The sequence below is a fragment of the Cololabis saira genome, chromosome 5, assembly GCF_033807715.1.
Source record: "Cololabis saira isolate AMF1-May2022 chromosome 5, fColSai1.1, whole genome shotgun sequence".
Lineage (NCBI taxonomy): Eukaryota > Metazoa > Chordata > Actinopteri > Beloniformes > Belonidae > Cololabis > Cololabis saira.
The window spans coordinates 36,196,322-36,217,871 of record NC_084591.1 but is presented as its reverse complement, the minus strand read 5'-3'; the positions used below and the strand labels follow the sequence as shown (position 1 = coordinate 36,217,871).

The 21,550-nt window shown below is 41.0% G+C and overlaps 2 protein-coding genes across 2 annotated transcripts; both read left to right on the top strand.

The window, feature by feature from the left end:
• Positions 1 to 1,272: 1,272 nt before the first annotated feature.
• Positions 1,273 to 6,500, top strand: ctsh (cathepsin H). Its single transcript, XM_061721871.1, has 12 exons — positions 1,273 to 1,504; positions 1,651 to 1,682; positions 1,848 to 1,953; positions 2,037 to 2,107; positions 2,666 to 2,770; positions 3,600 to 3,686; positions 3,776 to 3,831; positions 3,929 to 4,010; positions 4,103 to 4,171; positions 4,258 to 4,364; positions 4,983 to 5,108; positions 5,218 to 6,500. Exons 1-12 carry the CDS (start codon positions 1,438 to 1,440, stop codon positions 5,285 to 5,287), a joined length of 978 nt encoding a protein of 325 aa, XP_061577855.1. The 5' UTR covers positions 1,273 to 1,437; the 3' UTR covers positions 5,288 to 6,500.
• Positions 6,501 to 12,442: 5,942 nt separating this feature from the next.
• Positions 12,443 to 14,706, top strand: LOC133444756 (early endosome antigen 1-like). The gene has a single exon (XM_061722645.1). The coding sequence runs from the start codon at positions 12,481 to 12,483 to the stop codon at positions 14,623 to 14,625; it is 2,145 nt and encodes a 714-aa protein (XP_061578629.1). The 5' UTR covers positions 12,443 to 12,480; the 3' UTR covers positions 14,626 to 14,706.
• Positions 14,707 to 21,550: the final 6,844 nt, after the last annotated feature.

Sequence of the window (21,550 nt, the reverse complement as noted above, 5' to 3'; positions counted from 1 at the left end):
TTACCCTTACAAACAGGTTGGGCATAACGACGTCCTGAAGGCAGCAGTGAAAATTATTTTCTAAGACATGCCCAGAAGCACCCAGAATACTATGAGACTTCCTCAAAACCTGTTGTTCCCATAGGGAGCCTAGGTCTCTCTGCTTGAGTCCAATAATCTTGGAAAAGATAGATTTTCACCACACTGTTAAGACTGTTTCTGTCCCTGACTGACAGGTTGTTGAACCAACAAATACAAGAACAAGTTAAAAGGCTTTCAATGAAGGACTGATAAAAACGACAGAGAATCACTGGACACACAGAAAAAGAATTCAACATACGAAGGAGATCCCCTTCAGAAATACTGTACTTAGAGGGAAATATAATAGTACCATGTAGGAATGGGTGATATTTTACCGTTCACGATAAACCGCCAAAAAAATTCCCCACGGTAAGAATTTGTCATCTCGCGGTAAAAACGATAAATTCCCGTTGATTATGTTTTTGTGTAAAGCTGATTTATGATTCTGTGTTAAATCCACGCACAACGTACGGGAAGGAAGGAAGGAAGGAAGGAAGGAAGGAAGGAAGGAAGGAAGGAAGGAAGGAAGGAAGGAAGGAAGGAAGGATATGAGCCTGAAAGAAAGAAAGAAAGAAAGAAAGAAAGAAAGAAAGAAAGAAAGAAAGAAAGAAAGAAAGAAAGAAAGAAAGAAAGAAAGAAAGAAAGAAAGAAAGAAAGAAAGAAAGAAAGAAAGAAAGAAATGAGCAAGAAAGAAAGAAAGAAAGAAAGAAAGAAAGAAAGAAAGAAAGAAAGACACATTTGTTGTAACAAACATGGCGGATCTGAGAGCGAGGAGCTTGAGTCATTCCAGTTTTGTAGTACAGGTGTAACTCATTTAATTGGTTTTTATCAATTCAATGTAATTGGTGTAGTTTAGTAGTATTTAGTATCTTTTAGAGCAGTGTTTTGGGGGCTCCAAAGACTGAATGTGGTGATAGATTTATAGTTACAAAGGTGGAGTTGAATTGTTTTGGTTTTTTTTATCGTCATTTGTATCGTTATCGGGATAAATGCCAGAAATTATCGTGATACATTTTTTACTCCATACCGCCCATCCCTAGTACCATGTGGAACAATCACATTTGTTTTGTTCCACCTTGATAACATTTCGGGGGAGGTGTACAGTACATCAGAGGTTATGTCACCGATTCAACACCTCTATCCCTCATAAATCCTCTGGAGGGCGCACTTCGTATTTCACTTTTTTTTTTATTCAGTGTTGTGAAGGAACTTTTTTTCTCCTGCATCTGTGTTTCACCTGAACCACATGTGTTTTCCTGAAGTCTCCTGTTGCAGGCTGTGAGCGGCTGCAGGATTAGCGTCTCCTCGTGACCGACTCAGACTCAGCTTTCACTTCACCTTCAGCCGCTCAGTCGCTCCCGACTCTCACAAGTGAACATGGAGATCCTTTTACTTCTGTTTGCTTTGCCGTTTCTAACTTCTGCCTTTTATTTGAAAAAACAAGGTAAGCTATAAACTGTTTTGAACAACTAATATTTGAGACTTTGTTTGCACAGTTTCACTTTCATTCTAGTTCGTGGCATATCTTCATTGTTTTTATTGTTGCATAACATGTAGACATATTTTAATTACATAAATCATTTTTTTCAGACGTGAATCACTTCAAGTTATGGATGACACAGGTATTTCCACCTTAAATGGCATAAATATGTAACTAATGTCTACTGTACGCTGAAGTTTTATTGCGCTGATATTTACTTTGAGCTGCATAACTGTAGTTATAAAATATAATTATTAATTTAAAAACACTTTGGAACAAAGTTAACGGTAGCCTCTTGTGTGAGCAGCACAACAAAGCTTACAACATGCAGGAGTACAACTTGAGACTTCAGATATTCACGGAGAACATGAGGAGGATCGACAAACACAATCAGGGAAATCACTCGTTCACAAGTAAGAACTCTTTGTCCCGAGTCATTATTCTTTTCGATGGCTTATAAAATAATGCCAGTTTGCTTTCATCTCTGTCTCTGCAGTGGCACTGAACAAGTATTCAGACATGACATTTCGTGAGTTTCGAGAGTCCTTCCTCCTGTCGGAACCGCAGGTAAATCCCGTCTGTTCACCAGCTGCATACTGTACATGCGCGCTTTTCTGACTGCGGGGATTTTGTCTTTTTTAAACCGGAAATTCTTGCAAAACAGAAAAGGCTGGAACAGGGAGAAAAAAAATCATGCATTTACTTTAAATCGATTTTTACAAACTTATAAACTCAAGATATTTCATATTTTGCTTGTCAAATTCATTTTATTTCTGAAATCTGTTGCAGGGCTGCAGGCATTGTAACATGTTACAAACAATGTTGGCTCAGGTGGCAATTTAAGGCTAGTAATCTGCCTGAAAAAATTACTTTCCTTTAAAAAGTAGGACAAAAAGAACATAAAAAAACGGAAACACTTTATTTCTGGGTGTCCTCAATACCGACATGTTTTTAAGTGTTGTGTGAACAAATGTCATTACAAAGTGACCAAAGCTTTACAACTTACAACTTTTTTAAAGAATGTCTTGCATGTTTGAAATGCAAAAAATTGTGCGTATTAACATATTTGTGTATGTTTCGGTTTTTGGTACCGTACCAGCTTTGACGTAGATTTAAATTTTGCAGAACTGCTCTGCTACCAGGGGAAACTACCTCAGCAGCAACGGACCACATCCCGACTCCATCGACTGGAGGAAGAAGGGAAATTATTTAACACCAGTGAAGAATCAGGCAAGGGTCAACTCAAACATCCACGTCTTGCACGTCATTATTTTGTTGATCTCAAAGGTCATGTACCATTGTTGCAGGATCAAAGGTAATCGTATAATATGTCCAAGCTGGACATGCAGCATGCAAAACCAAGAAAATACTCTTACAATCCAACACTGTGGCGATTCTAGCAGATGGGGAAAAGTGATCTTGTCTTAGAAAATGATTTAACTCCTCTGCTTTATTTACTGCATCAAACATAAACTGAATCGAAACTGTGATAAGTTAAGACCTGGCTGCATTCCTGGCATTGTTACAGTTATAGTTCCACCTGTGTTTTTCACATGTAGCCGTGTCAAGATGTCTGACTTGCCCACTGTGATGACATGACCTATTGTTAAAGGTTACAGAGTGGCTACAAAATGTTTTTGTTGGTTAAAGGGCAACATTAGAGGGATGTTTGGTGCCTGCTGCTAGAGCTGTCACTGATCTACCAGACACCTGGCGGTCAGGTAGGCAGAACCCAGGTTTAGATTGCTCCCTGCCTTCTGAATTGAAAACATTGAATGTGCAAGGACGAATCAGTTTAGTTTGTCTCTAAAAGTACAGGAGACACAGGCACAAGATGTATGCACATACACACACACACACAGGCTGCCAGTTAATAACCAGAAAGTGCAGAAGTGAAGCGCCTGAACATAAGCAGTGCTTGGAATTTGATCAAGGTTTCTAAATTTTCATTTTTCATGCTCCTGTTCACATACAACCTTATTTTTCACTGAGTTTCACAAAATAGTCTAAACATTTCAGTTGCTTTTATACTGTTATTTCTCTTTTTTCAATACCACAGGGAGCTTGCGGTAGTTGCTGGACGTTTTCCACTACTGGCTGTCTGGAGTCCGTCACAGCTATCGCCACTGGGAAGCTTGTGCCACTGGTGATGAACTGTCAAGTCCTTATCAACGCTGCTGCTCTTGTTTACATGACTGTTTACTTTAACCTTGACCTTCTTCTTGTATTCCCCAGTCGGAACAACAGCTAGTAGACTGCGCCCAAGACTTCAATAACCATGGATGTAATGGGTGAGAGCTAAACATGTTTCCATCAGCTCCTTTATCACCACTTCTGTGTAGTTGTGTCGCTCAGATTTTTACAACACCGTCATAATTTACCCTCCAGCGGTCTTCCCAGTCAGGCATTTGAGTACATCATGTACAACAAGGGGCTGATGACGGAGAAGGACTACCCGTACACGGCTGTGGTAACTGATCAGCTGGCCTACACTAAATCACACTAAACTAACAATTAACTCACATTCAAATCGATTTTGACTTCTTATTTTTGTTCTTTTAGGAAGGTACGTGTGTGTATAAACCTTCACTGGCTGCTGCTTTTGTGAAGAATGTGGTAAACATAACAGTGGTGAGTGACCATCTGTGTCTTTCTTCAAGAAAAAAGCTCTCCCTGAAGTGAGTGAGCGAGTAATTAAGCTGCTGCCTCCCTCTTAGTACGATGAGATGGGGATGGTCGACGCCGTCGCCACTCGTAATCCTGTCAGCTTGGCATTCCAGGTGACCGCAGACTTCATGCATTACAGCAAGGGCGTGTACGCCAGGTGAGAGCAAGTCATGAAAATATCTTCACGTCTGTTTGGTTTTACATGTGCAAGGCAGGAATATGCATAGAGGTTCAGGTGCAGATATGGTCACAAGATTTGACACAAACAGATAAATGTGGCACAGTCATTTCCTTTTTTACAGCAGGTTATGACCACGCAGCAGGAAATGATTTATACCTTTTACTGTGTGAAAGTAAAAAAGGGGTTTTTCCCAAGTGTTTGTTTTTCAGTGACATTGTCTATGAAATCAAAAGTTTTATTATAATAGGGTGCTTTTTTAGGAGGTTCATTTTACTTGGAATATGACCAATACTTTACGTACAGTATATCCAATCTGTGTATTTATATTTATTATTGTTCATGTTTTATTTTTAAATTCAACTGACTGAGAATGTTTCTTATGCTCATTTCTAACGTATTAGTTGGTTTGTAGTTTCCATTACACTTCAAAGACCCATCTGCTCACTGTTCTTTATTATAATTTTATGGGTTTTAAAAAAAAACAAACAGACCTTTTCTTTCAGTGGAGCTGTTATAATTAGAATTAAGTTCCTCATTCTTACAACAGTCATGTGTATGAAGTCAGACGTGACTTGCTGTTCTTCTTGTACTCAGCACTAAATGCCACAACACTACAGACACGGTGAACCACGCTGTGCTTGCTGTCGGCTACGGCGAGGACAGCGGTATCCCTTACTGGATAGTAAAGAACTCCTGGGGACCCAGTTGGGGCATTGATGGGTACTTTGTTGTTTGTTGTTTTTTTTATATTCAAACATACTGTATGAACAAAATATTTCTGAAAACATGCAAACCACAGAAAGTTAAAGACAATGTTCTCCTCTCACAGATACTTCCACATCGAACGTGGGAGCAACATGTGCGGACTTGCTGCCTGCTCATCTTTCCCAGTCGTGTGATTTTGATTTGAATTTTTTTATCATGACGTACACACCCAGGTGTTTTTCAAAGACATAATGAAATGTATTCCTTGTTTATTTGTTGTTGTTTTTTTTACATATGTACAGTGAGCCTCACTCATGAAGTCTGAACAGATTTGCAAGTCAAGTTAAGTTTATTTCTGTAGCACAGTTATAACAACCTCAGTTGACCAAAGTGCCGCAAAATAAAAACCTAAAAACAGAGCAAACAACAATGTTTTCTAAAATTGTAGGGACAGCAATCCTCAAATTAAATAATACAACTTTTTTTTTTTTTAAATCTCGTGACAACTCACTGAAATCACTGTAAACCTACTCTGGATTCAGGATTGGAGCAAATAGCTGGGATTTGATGAGAGGAACGTGTGTTTGTTCATCTCTGTAATTACAGTTTGACTCACTTATTAGAATAAACCCCCCACCCAGGGACCACCATGTAAGGAGATGATGGTTACTATGTAAAGGCTAATTCTCATCCTGGATCTACATCTGTGGACATGCTGCATGTAAAAGAAAAAAGAAAGGGGAAGAGAGCTCAGATACAGCACTAGAGGTCATTTTAATCAAACTGCAGTAAAGAGAAGATATGTTGTTTCGCTCTGTTTCAGGGACCAAGAAGGCTCTGGCCTGACATGACTAAAGCAGTTAATAGGGAAGTGAAAGAATGGGACTGCAAGAAATAGTTTGGTAAGAATAACATGTGTATTCAGTTCCTTAATTGTAATTTCTTAACAATTTTCAGAAACATTTATTTTCCTGAATTTTTTAAATAAATGAAAGTCATTCTCGCTTCAGATTCAGAAACGTCTCTTAAAGATATCTGCATGTTAAAACAAAGTGGACAATATATGGCATCAATGTTGTAAAGTCTGATAATGACAAGCATTATATTTATCCACTCATAATTTACACAATCTGTAGTCAGAAGCACGATTGGATTTTATTCAAACCTACAAGAACTCTAGAACTTAAAACATTTTCTTGAATCCTGAAATGATTAACTTTCTCTTTGAGGACAACCAAACTGCTTACGTTTCATGAATGAGGCCCACTGGCTTTCGCAGAAGGGATTCAGTTTTAAATACTCATGTGATAGATCAAGTCATATCACTACGGATTCAGAGTAACTGAAAGTATCAATTAAGTGCAAAATCATTGTGATTTTATTCATAAATAAAAGATACTAAATTTGCTTGATTGAGTTTGTTATACAGTTGGTGATGTGCCCTATTGATAGAAAATAAACGTATCAACATTTATAGTAATATTGATAATAGTAAAAACATTTGGACATTACTCCAATAGTTTTAGGAATCTGAAAATTATTGTGTCTACCTTCTAAGACAAAAATTAATGTAGAAACTTCTTTCAAAATGAAACCCTCAAGGTCAACACAGCTACACAGAAGGCAGTTCTTCAGTTCACTACAGCAGAACCAAACACAAACCTTTTAAAATCTACGACTAGAAATAGTAACAGAAATGTCTTTATTAGGCTACTGACAAAATAAAATAAAGTGATATCTGCGCTAAATCAGTTGGCCATTTACTGACCATATAGAGAAAAATAATGTTAAGAACAAAATAACTATCGGCTAACATCTGGATTTCCTCTGTGAGTTCCCTCTGAACTAAGCGCAGACTTTTCACTGCTCATCTATTAAGATTGGCCTAATTATACAGTAATGCATCAACTTTACCAGAATGAGAGACATTGTAGGGAATCTTACAAAGACAATATAGTTAATCAGTAAATGTGGAAAGTGTACTTCACAAAGTACCAGTAATCAGTGCTAACTATCACAATCTTCTCTGATTTTTGGTTATAGGTTTAACTCAGTCTCTGTTCTTGTCATACCACAATCAAATCATCTATATCAAACCCCATCCTCTCACAGCTTGCTTCAGTTTGACTGTGTTTATCTGCATTTGACCATGTTGTTAAATAAAATGTCTCGTAAATCGAATTATAAATAACACAGAAACAAACTCTTCTGTAAGATTTTATTTTACATTTTGAGCATATCAACACATTGGTGAAATCAGTACCCCAATGACGGATTGGATAGCATTTATTGTGGAAGGTTAATAAGTGAAGCACAGAGGCTTTCAAGAGTTTCAGTTTTCATCACTAGATGTCTCCAAATCGGCGACCAATTCTGTCCCTATAAGACTCATTAAAATAAATAGCCTAAACTGTCCTTAAACCCATTAGCTGAAAAAGGACGCTCACTGTACATTAAATAGGCAAATGACAGCTCTTATTAACATATAGGCCTACAATTTTTTTTTAAGTGAAAAGTCTAGCAGTATGTATGGAGGATTTTTTGTGCCAAAATTAAATAAATAAATACATCATTAATTAATTAAAATGGGAATGAAATATATCATTAATTAATTAAATGTGTCATTAATTAATTAAAATTAGAATGAAATATGTCATTAATTAATTAAAATACAATTAATTTTAAGTAAAAATATATATTTATTATTTCAGCATTTAATTAATTAATGACACATTTAATTAATGATTTCGTGTTGCGTGTGAATCATGAAATGTAAAACTGCATTTAATTAATTAATGACACATTTAATCAATGATTTCGTGTTGCTGAATCATGAAATGTAAATGTAAAACTGTCAGTTTCACTCGTCAAACTCAGTGGGCGGATTCCACCTCATTGGTTCCCCTGCACATCAAGTCAAGGCAAATCGAATCCACATAATGGATTGTTGCAGGGCTTCGGGACACATTCCGATAAACTAGGCGGCGCTATTCACCTCTACGTTGGTTTGGATACTCTACTCCAAAATGTTTACTCAACTCCAAAATTTTTACTCTACTCCAAAATGTTATTGGCAACCACTGAAACCTCGGTCCTCTAACCACAAATGTTGAAACAGCAAGGTGTACAAAATGTCAAAATCCTGCCCAGAGCTGTTGAGAGAAGCAGAGTTTAATTGAAGAAGCTCTGAGCAGAACTCCTCCAGCGGCTCAGCAGATACCTGCTGCTGCATCACGCAACTCTCTACAACACGCAACTCACAGCTGTCATGTTTAGACAGGCTTCCTCTTCTACCTCCAGTTTAGGACCAAAGCAGTGGATTCCACTAGATTTGCGTTAGGCCCGCCCACTGAGTTTGACGAGGGAAATGTGCAAGCTGATCTACTAACAGCGTGCAAAGAGGACTGCGCCTCTCAAATGACCAAAATAGCACACGCTGTTCATTTAGTACTTTTGCCCTGATGAATAATCAATATGGGGCGTACCCGCCAGAAAGCGCTAAATACTGGGAGGGGAAAATGCAAATAGGTCCATTTACCACACGCAATGAGATTTACCAAGCCTAAAAGTAATTGCGGGTATTGTGATTGCGTCTGTATTTAATATGTTCGAAAGGAAGGTGCTAATCTGCCCAGCATTACGCACCGATGGCTCTGTCAATGTCCTCATAAACTGGCCGCTTTTGAGGCTCTGCAGGGATGCTTGTTGGTGCCTGATTTGAGGACTGGGGTGGGGATGGCTCAATTCGTGGTGAGGATTCTCCACATGCAAAAGGAGAAATATTTTATTTGAATGTTAAATCGAGTATTATTCAGCAAAAGGTTGCAACAGGAGGCACATTCATTTTTTTATTTGTGATAATAAATAAATCACGTGTTATTGAACGTGAAATCATCCTTCGTAAATTACATTTAATTAAAACCTGTGCTTATTAATCACAAAACACAGGTTAAACATCATGACCAAATCCGCTCCGACCCGGTGTGTCAGTATCAGCACAGACAGACTGCAGCTTCGCCTGAATTATGGTTCCGCGTTAAATCGACGGCGTAGCCGACAGCGTAGGGTCGCGGTGCGGTGTGCGTCGCTGCGTACCCTACGCCGTCGGTTCTGCGTTGGTGTGACGCGGAACCATAAATCAGCCGGGAGCAAGGGGTTGGGGGAGCTGGGTTGATGTTGATCCGCGAACCAAAATGATTCTAGATAAGACTAGCTGTTAATATCCCTAAAATATATCAGCACGATAACTCCTATCGGACATGACTGTGGGGTGGAGTTTGGACAGGATCGCGGGGCACCACCAAATCTACACGTCATCAGTTGTGTGCCTTGTCTTCATCAGGTGTTTCGGCCTCTTAACACAATACACCCTCTTCCAAGGTTGGCCTGCCACAGGCTGATCAGACCTGGGTGTGTGTCATATGGTGGCACCCCGTGGTCATCAGCCAGCCCACGTTGCATCCCTCCGTTTCAGCCACAGCCAGTGACTGCTCCGTTCGGCTGCTTTGGCAAGTTCTTTTATTGCCTTCCGCTGGGCCTGTCCTCTGATCCCAACTTCCTTCAGGAGCCGTGTGGTGGACCTGGCTACAAAGCCTCGGCAGCCAACCTCCACTGGCCACACCTTTACGTTCCATCCCCGCGCCTCAGCATCAGCTGCTAGGTTAGCATAACGCAGCCTTTTTCTTTCGAATGCTTCGTCGATGTTATCCTCCCACGGGACAGTCAGCTCCACAATGAAGACACGCCGGCAGGACTTGGACCAGAGGACCAAATCTGGGCGCAAGTTGGTTGCTGCGATTTCTGGCGGGAAAGTGAGCCTCTGGCTGAGGTCTACCCGCATTTCCCAATCCCAGGCTGTGTCCAGTGGGCCTGAGTTTGGAGGTGATGGCTTGGTTCTCCGTTTCTCCCCTTCTCGGACGAATGTTGTCTTCCGTGGGAGGGTGGTCTGGGTTTTGAAAGGCATGGCGTTGATGGTGACCCTCTTGTCCTCAAGTTCGGCAGCCAAGCACTTCAACACTTGGTTATGGCGCCAGGTGTATCTTCCTTGAGTCAGGCTGGTCTTGCAACCCACCAGGATGTGTTTGAGGGTTGCTGTGGCTGCACACTGCAGGCAGGCTGGGTCCTCTCCATACCAGAGATGTAGGTTGGTTGGAGAGGGCAGGACATCATAAGTGGCTCTGATGATGAAGCTGAGCCTTTTAGCCTCCATGCTCCACATCTCATTCCACGTGATTTTCCTCCTCTCCACACCCTCCCACCTCATCCAGCGTCCTTGCTGGGCTTGGGAGACTGCCTTGGCACACCTGGCTGCCTCCTCCTGGTTGCGCACCTCCTCAACCACCATGTGTCGCCGTTCAGACGGAGTAGCCTTTTGCCAAGCGGGTGTTGTTGCTTCCAGGCCAAGACCCCCTCTGCCATGTTGGACTCGTCCCACTATATCCCGGTGTCTGAGGGTGGTCTTTGCCACTGCTACTGCTGCAGATGGTTTCCATTTCCTCCCTGTTGCCAGGTTTGGAGCCGCATCTCTGACGCATGGGTCCCGGGATTCTGTAAGAGTCATTTCCACCCTTGTTTTGGCACATTTGTACTCCTCCACCAGGCTTGAGATTGGAAGGGAGAGCGCTCCATTGCCATACAGGCCTATGCTGGAAAGGCATCTCGGCAGTCCAAGCCACTTCCTCACTTGGGCATTCACCAGTCTCTCAAGCCGATTGACATGAGATAAGGTGACCTCATAGATGGAAATTGGCCACATGAGGCGAGGTAGCAGCCCAAACTGAAAGCACCATAGCTTCAATTTTCCAGGGAGAGCAGTGTTGTTAATCTGCTTGAGGCCGCTGATTGTATCCTGCCTGAGTTGTTCCACCTGCTCAGAGTCTTTAAGTTCTGCGTTATACCATCGGCCAAGGCTTTTGATAGGCTTCTCCAGAACTGTTGGGATTGGCTGGTCGTCAACATGGAACCTCGCATTGGTGAGCTTACCTTTGACAATGGAGATGCTACGGGATTTGCTGGGTTTAATCTCCATTCGTGCCCATTTGATTGTTAAGGAGCATCAAACTCACTCTTATCTACGCGGAAATAATGCTAAAATATAAAGAAGGCTTCCCAAAGTGTGATCTATGGTGAAATAGGAAAATTAAGATGTGCAACTCTTCTAAAGGTGAGACATGCATTTAATTGACTTCATGGCGCCAGCCTTGGCGTTTATTATTACGCAAATGTGGAATGTTTGGGTCTGTCTAATTTCGTCAATTTGGAGATTCACCGTTCACATTTTTATGTGTATGCGTTGTATGAGAGAGAGATGGAGAGGGCGAAGGAGGGAGAGACGTGGCCTGTACGTCGTTGTTTTTTGTTTTTTTGCAGTTTGGGTGCACAATACACTTGTGTGTGTGTGTATTAAAAAGAGATTTTGCAGTATGTAGTGTAATTGAAACTGGTTTGCTGTGATCGTTGATGGCAAACTCATATTAAGCATTTACATCATATTGCGTTCTTGAACGGCAGTTTGTGCCCCCCCGCTGGTTATTATGTGCCCCCCAATTATATCTGTTCTGCCGCCGACTCTGCCAACTCGTCAAATTTCATTTTGCTCTTGCGACTATCCTGCTTTCCATCCAGACTCTCCATGGCGCAAACGTAAGACACGCAACACCTCATTTAAATACTGCAGTTTGCACCTGTTATCAATTGCGCAAGCATTCTTAGTTGATCACCCGCAAAACACACAACAACAGCACGTGCAAACTTTTTCAGTGCACACGCAATTTAGTACTCTTTATTTAGGATCTTAGTAAATCAGGCCCTAAATGTTGAAATAGCAGTAGGCCTAATACCATATTCATTGATGAAATGACATAAGGGATGGAAAGGAGGGATGGCAGTTTTACAGGGGGGATGATTTGGACCGTTTTTATTTCAGGGTGGGATAATTTTGACCGTTTTTATTTCAGGGGGGGATGCCACCCCCCCTCATCTCCCCTCAACTCGAGTACTGCAAACTATCATCTATTTCCGAACACCATCACCTGGTCCTCTTTGTCAGTCTACTCTAACATATTTTATTAATATATTTTTCTATCCCTGATGGGATTCTTTTGATCTGCCTGCGATGTAGCGGAATGTGGGCGGAGCTAAAGACTTAGAACTCTGGGCGTGCTATTACGCAGCTATGATGTCATACGGTATGACATCATAGCTGCGTCATAGCACACCCGGAGTTCTAAGCCTTTAGCTCCGCCCACATTCCGCTACATCGCATACGGTCTTTGATGTTTCGAGATCATTCCATTTCTGCAAACCGTCAGACAACCTCTGTTCACAATCCTTTCAGAGACTTAACATTATTTTAAAAACCAGAAGCTATTACAAAGCTCAAAGCACAATGTTTGTTGCTAAAACTTTCAACGGTCGACAGATTTCAGGATCTGCACAAACGGAAAAGGAACAGGAGAGAAATGAGGAGGAAACAGACGATCGGCCAAACAGCGTTTCCACTCACCAAACTGGAGAAATAAGCAATGAGTTGTCACATGGCCAAGACCCAAAGATCAGATACAAGTTTCTGAAAGCAGCAAAACATGCTGCAACAGACTTGGGCAAACACTTGAATGGTCAAGTCAAACATCTGGACATGAAGCGCCAGACTCAAACAACCTTGGAGGAAAAATGTTTGAAGAAGCAAGAGAAGCTGGAGAACTTGCTCAGAAACAACAAGACTCTCGAACAACAAATTGTGGCTATAAATTTGAGTTTAAGAAATGAGACAGAACTAGAAGAAGAATACAACAGGATGAAAATGGAGCATAAAACCCTGACCCAGATTAATGATAAGATCCAAAGTCAACTTTTGAAATCCCAACAATCACTTTTAAAACAACAACATCTGGAAGAAAAGTCAAAGAGAAAACGGCAAGAGAACCAGTCTCTTCGCATGAACAACGTCATCCTTGAGCAACAGCTTTGGGGATTGAACGAAAAGCTTTTGGTGGAAGAAAAGATGCGGTACCAGTATTCAGAAATGGAAGCCCAAAGAGAGGCAATGCTGGATTACAACCGCATTCTCCAATGTAAAGTACAGGAGCTGAAAGACCAGTACGACAGTGCCAAAGAATCGATTGACAATTATAATATGAACAAGCTTCACTTGGATGCGCTTGAAATGGAGAGAAATGAACTTACAGCACAATTCAATGAGCTAGACAATGAGCTCCGACAAATCAAAGCCATGAAAAGCCAGTGTCCCGAGATGCAGTCGGCTTCAGAGGCTGCTAAAAACGACAACTCTGGGCTTGCCAGAAAAATTCAGGATCTTCAGACAGAATTCTTGAATTTCAAAAATGTGAAGGAAGAGCATGATGCAGCATTAAAAGGTCCACAGGTTTCAGGATCTGCACAAACGGACAAGGAACAGGAGAGAAATGAGGAGGAAACAGACAATACACAACAGCCAAACAGCGTTTCCACTCAAACGGAAGAAACAAGCAATGAGTTGTCACATGACCAAGACCCAAAGATCAGATACAACTTTCTGAAAGCAGAAAAACATGCTGCAACAGACTTGCGCAAACACTTGAAAGGTCAAGTCAAACATCTGAACATGAAGTGCCAGACTCAAACAACCTTGGAGGAAAAATGTTTGAAGAAGCAAGAGAAGCTGGAGAACTTGGTCAGAAACAACAAGGCTCTCGAACAACAAATTGTGGCTATAAATTTGAGTTTAAGAGATGAGACAGAACTAGAAGAAGAATACAACAGGAGGAAAATGGAGCATAAAACCCTGACCCAGATTAATGATAAGATCCAAAGTCAACTTTTGAAATCCCAACAATCACTTTTAAAACAACAACATCTGGAAGAAAAGTCAAAGAGAAAACGGCAAGAGAACCAGTCTCTTCGCATGAACAACGGCATCCTTGAGCAACAGCTTCTGGGATTGAACAAAAAGCTTCTGGTGGAAGAAAAGATGCGCTACCAGTATTCAGAAATGGAAGCCCAAAGAGAGGCAATGCTGGATTACAACCGCATTCTCCAATGTAAAGTACAGGAGCTGAAAGACCAGTACGACAGTGCCAAAGAATCGATTGACAATTATAATATGAACAAGCTTCACTTGGATGCGCTTGAAATGGAGAGAAATGAACTTACAGCACAATTCAACAAGCTAGACAATGAGCTCCGACAAATCAAAGCCATGAAAAGCCAGTGTCCCGAGATGCAGTCGGCTTCAGAGGCTGCTAAAAACGACAACTCTGGGCTTGCCAGAAAAATTCAGGATCTTCAGACAGAATTCTTGAATTTCAAAAATGTGAAGGAAGAGCATGATGCAGCATTAAAAGAACGGTCAGCCCGCGGACAAGATGTTTGTCACCTGAATGGCAACATCAAGAAAAGAAAGTGGAAACAAAACAAAAGCAAGAAGATCAGCCTTCTCCACAAGACCAGACAAGTCAAGGACTTTGTTCAGTTCATAGAGAACAATATGAACATTTATTCCTACGAAACTGAGGTCGCAGAGTGGGCTGCATGATCGAGAGGATTGCTCTGTTTCCAGCCAGGAGGTTCCTGCTCTTCCTGGCTGGACATGCAAAAGCTGGTGCAAAAGTTTTTTTTGGCGGTTATATGTAAATTGTATATCTTGTTTATTTTGCCCTTTTTCAAATAAAAAGAATAACTGATGTTAAATGAAATCTAATTTTTGACTTATATTAAACCTAATTTTGTACATACATACATCACTCAGGATCAGAGTTATTATGGTTAACAACGAATAAGACTGAAACAGTGAGAAAATAATCCAAAACAACTAAAATTAACAATCCAAAACCAGCTGAACCGAAATTGTATTGAAAAGTAATGAAAAGAAGCTAAAACTGGCTTTACAATTTCATGTCTTTATCTGGAGAACATCCAGGTCGTCAAAGTGATCATTCAAATTCATTTGAATAATTAGGTGGATTATTAACCAGTGCATTACGCATGTATGAAGTTAAATACTGAGGGTCATCCTACTATGCTTTTATGACTGTTTTTATACATTATAGGGCATCATATGTTTTTTTGCAAAGTTGTCCAATATATGATTATAGTTTGTGTTTAGGCTTTTGTGGTAGAATATTTTGGTCATTTTTCACATGCTATATTAAAACAGGGGGCTTATGGATGTACGGGTCTCAAATTTCTGGGAATTATCCATCCATCCATTATCTATACCCGCTTTTATCCAGGGTCACGGGGGTCTGCTGGAGCCTATCCCAGCTAATTTCAGGCAAGAGGCAGGGGTTACACCCTGGACAGGTCGCCAGTCCATCGCAGGGCCACATATATACACACAACCAGACACACACTCACACCTACGGGCAATTTAGAATCATCAATTTACCTAGCATGCATGTTTTTGGACTGTGGGAGGAAACCGGAGGAAACCGGAGGAAACCGGAGTACCCGGAGAAAACCCATGCAAGCACGGGGTGTTGTGGTTTGGTTTGCTAGGACCCAAATGCAGGAGAGAGAGGGAGGCCAGAGGCAGGAGTTCTCAAAAAACAAAGGATTTATTCCAACAAAAGGTAAAAACAAAGCGCTGCAGAGCAGGATCAAAAACACAAGGAACAGGGATCAAAAACTTGGAGCACATGGAGGAGGGAACAGTACAGACCGACAGGGAACCAAGGAATGACAAGACAAGATATACTGAGGGGATAACGAGACACAGGTGCAGACACAATCAGGGCAGATGGGACACAGGCGGGGCAAGAGTCTTGCCGCAAGACAGAAACTGAAAGTCACTAACTGGGGGGGGGGGGGGGAGTGTCAAACCCTGACAGTACCCCCCCCCCTCAAGGGACAGATCCCAGAAGTCCCAACAGTCCCAACCAAGGGTGGGCGGAGGGGGCCTGGAGGAGGGCCCAGGCCACACACGGCCAAAGCTCCGGGGGCCGCCCTCGGGACCGAGCAGACCAGCGAGAGCGTTCCGGGGGCCGTCCTCGAGGCCGGGCAGGCCGGCGAGAGAGCTCGGGGGGGTGCCCCCGAGGCCTGGCCCTGGGTCTTGGCGGGGGGCGTGACGGGGATTCTTGGCTGGACTCGGGGACTTGACGGGGCTCGGGGACTTGACGGGGCTGCGGGGGTACCCGGGTCCGAGGCGCCGGCTGCGGGGGTACCCGGGTCCGAGGCGCCGGCTGCGGGGGTACCCGGGTCCGAGGCGCCGGCTGCGGGGGTACCCGGGTCTGGGGCGCCGGCTGAGGCGTCCAGGACCACCGCCGGAGCAGGAACAGGGGGCGATGCGTCCAGGACCACCGCCGGAGCAGGAACAGGGGGCGATGCGTCCAGGACCACCGCCGGAGCAGGAACAGGGGGCGATGCGTCCAGGACCACCGCTGGAGCAGGAACAAGCTGGCGCCGACGCCGTCGCCGTTGCCTCCCCTGAGCCTGCAGGCTCCTGGGCCCACCCCGAGCCTGGCATGTTCCCAAAAGGGGGTCCCCATACTCCCCCTCCTCGGCCCGGCGCAAAAACTCCCTAAGCGTGAGGCGCTCTCCCGCTGGGTCCATCGTGGTCGGTCCGTTCTGTTGTGGTTTGGTTTGCTAGGACCCAAATGCAGGAGAGAGAGGGAGGCCAGAGGCAAGAGTTCTCAAAAAACAAAGGATTTATTCCAACAAAAGGTAAAAACAAAGCGCTGCAGAGCAGGATCAAAAACACAAGGAACAGGGATCAAAAACTTGGAGCACATGGAGGAGGGAACAGTACGGACCGACAGGGAACCAAGGAATGACAAGACAAGATATACTGAGGGGATAACGAGACATGACGAGACACAGGTGCAGACACAATCAGGGCAGATGGGACACAGGCGGGGCAAGACAGAAACTGAAAGTCACAAACTGGGGGGAAGTGTCAAACCCTGACACGGGGAGAACATAAAAACTCCACACAGAAAGGTCCTGCTGGGCCTGGGAGTTGAACCGGGGACCTTCTTGCTGTGAGGCAACAGTGCTAACCACTAAGCCACCGTGCTGTCCCATCAAAATATATGGAATTTAATAGAAATAAGTTTGCCAGTTAGGCCTTTGACAAGTTACTTAAATGAAGGTGAAAAACATTGTTCAACATGGTCTGGTGAGGGGGAAAAAACAACTAATTTAATGCAAATACATTTGAATCCTCTGAGGGATGTACATGGTATAAAAGCAAGGCAAGCAGATGATGACATATATGAAAAAAAAATCAACAGATTATTTAAATGTCAGTTTCCGCAGATACTCCTTGGGAAGACGAAGATCCTGCTCCCCCTCATCCTTGATCTGCAAATGGAAATATAATTTATTTTCCTGCTCCACTAACACAACTAGTCATCATTATACCATGGTATGATCACTGTTCTACATACAATAATAAATGTAAAAAAAAAAAAGCTTGTCAGACCTCACCTTGATTATTATTAACATTTTGGATTGACTGAGAGCACTGCAGTTGTTAAATAATAAAATTAAACTTCAAAAATACAACTTGCCTAATAAATTGTGCACACAGTGTAGATGAATACTTTGTAGTGGTGTGTATATTTAATTGACACTTTTATTTTGTTGCCATTGATGAATATATAGACATTAAGATAGTGAATGCTCGGATGCTAGATTACTTTTTCTCACTCTTCTTTCTGTTTCCCACAGGTTTGGTTGATGTGCACAGATGATATTGCTAGAGGATATTGTAATAAAGCCTTTTACACCAGATACGCCTCTTTTTTTCAAATTGTTCCCCTTTGGAGAAGTCAAAGTGGGTCAAACACTACACTGATTATATTAAAGGTTTAAGGGTATGTCCTGCCCCTTAGCAGGACGTGGCGTCAGGCACTTTTCAGAGTATTCTAATAAAATATATGCTCATATTCTCTGTAAGTGTGTAAAAGGAGCTTGTGTTTCACTGTAAGAAATGTAAGACATTTTGTGGCCCCACCTTTGTTCTGCTGTCCTAATGCTGGAAGACAGTCTCTGTTAAATAAAATTGTTCTTCCGTAATGCCAAACATATTTTTCTGTGATTTAAGAGCCTTCATATATTGTCTTTTAATTATTTTATTTGTTCTCACAGACAGACACTTGCTCTTATTGTCACATTCATCATTTAAATACATATATTTAAATAAACTGTATTTGTGTCTGATTCTGCCTCTCCAGCAGACTGCAGCATAAAACAACACACTGACCACAGACTGATAAAACATCTGCAGCATCGTACTACAGATGTCAATAGATCTGGATCATAAAATATTTAACTGAAAACCCTAATTTATCATTGTCCAATGTAAGGGAGTATTAATAAATCGCTTACATTAATGTCATGTAGCTACACAAGAGATGCATTGCACCAGATTACAGTTCAGATGCTAATTTATCTGCAATCCATGAAGCGAAGTTTTCCCTCCCCCACAAAAAACACAGAAAAGCTTGTCTAATTACGCTTTTAGTTGTCATCCAGCCATTTAATACACGTAACTGACATTGATGTATTCACAGGGATTTAATATCAGTTGTAAATGTACCTGTGTACGGTTTATTTTAATATGACCCCAAATCTGTTTTGAATTTGATAAAAGGGGTTTTAACTAATCCTACTCCAATCAATCCTCATTTTCCATAACTTTTGGTTGGTGGCTGTGACTTTAATGAGGTTAAAATTCCAAACAGATTAATTAGAAATACGTTTAATTTCATTTCATACCCCTCGGTATCCTACAGAAATTCCATCTTACAGTTTTACCCCGAACATATCTCACCATGTTACGAACAAAATACTTAAAATTTCCAATTACTCCCAAAGCAAAAGAACTCCATTTCAAAACCTTAAATGATGTATACCCATCCAGTGATTTGTTGCGACAGCGATTTGGTATTGAAACTAATAACTGTGTATTTTGTGATGAATGTGAAACCACTGATCATTTATTTTTTTAATGCATATATTCTAATACCCTTTGGCAGGATATACATGACTGGCTTCACCCAAATGTTTTTGATCTGCAAGACTTCTGACGAAAATCTATTATTTTTGGACTTTCAATGGACAATACCAATGATGACTTTCTGATTAATAATATCATAATTCTGGGTAAATTCCACATCCACAAATCCAAGAATATGAAAGTGAAACCTCGATTTTGTGTTTTCCATAACGAATTCCTTCACTTTTCTAAAGCCCTTAAACTCATGACAAAAAGAAATGCAATACAACTTTTGGACATAATTGTTGAATATAATTTATTGGATAAGTCCTAGCCCCCTTTCATTATTTTCCTTTTCATTTTATTTATTTTCTTTTCCTTCTGTTTTCTCTCCCTCTTTTTTCTCTCAAATGCACCTGTTCCTTGAAGCATTTTGATAAAGTTTGATGCCTTGTTGTTTGTATTTAAAGATATTTTTCAATACAAAAATAAATAAAAAAAAAAACATTTTCTCTAAGCTCTGTGAGCATTGTGCGCATGTCTCCTGACATATCAAGAATTTTTGAGTTGAAATTCAATATTAATGTCCCCGTTAAGGAATTTAATGTCATTATAAATGCAATCCCTACTGGAGTCGTTATGTTATTTAAAAGTATGGCGGGACAGAACTTGAATTTAAATTTGTCTTTTGATCCGACCAAAATTGAAATTGGTGAGATTTGTTTCTCCTCAAGACGCAATAATAATCGTCATTTACGTGCATTGTTTCAGAAGGATGTTGTATCAATTCCATATGTGGTGTTGTAGCCATTTTGGATAAGCAATATTTAGGTTTAAAATGATTAATATCTTTTGTAAGATTTCTTTGGTTCATACAGTATTTGTTTTGGTCAGTGACTGGTGACGAAGCAGAGTGCTGCGTTTCTATTGGCTGCTGCATGTTTAATAAATATACCTCAGTGAAAGTTTTAGAAGTCACTGGACCTTGGAGCAAAACAGTCTTTTGACCAGCATATTTTATTTTGTTTTAGAAAAGGATTTGGTTCTGTATTTTGTATAATTTTTAAATTTTTTGGAGTAAAAGATACAAAACAAGAATTTTGTTGTCAGACCTTTCTTTCCGACGTTGATGTGCTGCGTGCAGAGAACTTTAATGTCCAAGGCTAGTGAGGCAGCCGGCTGCTGCAGCCACATGTGGGTTCTCATTGGAATAACTTTGCTAACAATCTTGACTGGAAAAAGATTTGGTCGTTACCTGCAAAATACTTAATTACTAATAAAATGAAAGAAGTATATTTTAAAATAATTCACAGAGTCTATTTGTTTGTGTTGAACCACATTTCTCCCTTTGCTTTGAACATGTAGTTTGGCTTCATTTACTGTTGTATGTTAAAAATAAACAATTTCATATCATTAATCTTATTATACTATTGGCAAAATGGTTTATTCACAAATAACGTTACATTAATCAAAAGCCTCTTTTTTGCATTTTTGAAAATGAGGTCAAACAATATATTAGAACCATTATAGTCTCTCCACCAATGCAAAGGCCATCAAGCTTAAGTTTGTGTGCTCTTTTTAATGTATTTCTGTAGTTCATTGTGTCCTGATTTTCCGCCGCTGAATCTGTGTCTCCCCCTGGCGGTTGGATTGTGCTGTTTACATTTTGTCTTTCAATAAAATAAATAAATAAAAAAAAAAATCTCTGTGCGCATGTGCCGCATGACCGAGGGATCGGGGGCGTGGCTTGGAGCGAAAGCGCACTCCTCGCTGACTCAGAGGGGGCGGGGCTAGAAACGCCACGGAGCAACCTGATTGGACAACACATCATAATCCTTGAACACAACATTTCCCAGAGTTCTTCCAAAGAGTTACTTAATAAAAGAGAACTTCAAAATTTTAAATGAAATTTACCCAACAAACGAGTTTTTGAGATTAAAATTTAATATTGAATTGAATAATTGTGTTTTTGTGAAAGGGAAATTGAAACTTTGCAACATCTTTTCTTTCATTGTGATTCAGTGCAATATTTTTGGAGTGAGATGCAGAGCTGGCCACAGTCCAAGAACATTGAGCTACATTTAACAGTGAAGACAGTTATATTTGGTGTTTTTGTTGAAGACAAGAATTTGGACTTTGTCCTTAATAATTTGGAAAGTTCTTCATTCACAAATGTAGATTTTTTAAGACCAAACCGTGTTTGACCCGTTGGAGAAATGAGCTAAAGCTCTTGAGTGAGTCCTTGAGTCTTGTTAAAGAAAAGAAAGCCCTTAAACTGTTTTCTTTACTTGAAAGATATTATTAAATATGAGATGGCCCTTGTGAGTTATTTTTTATTTGTTTATGTTGTACAATAATTAGATTCTCAGTGTATATTTTGTAATACTGATGTTGCTCAACCCAAGGCAAAAGTTTGTAATTCTGATGTGACTTTTATGTGCCTTGTTTGTTTGTATCAATAAAGTATGTTTCAATTTTTAAAAAAAATCCCCGAGTTCCTGCGCATGCGTAGATCTGGCCA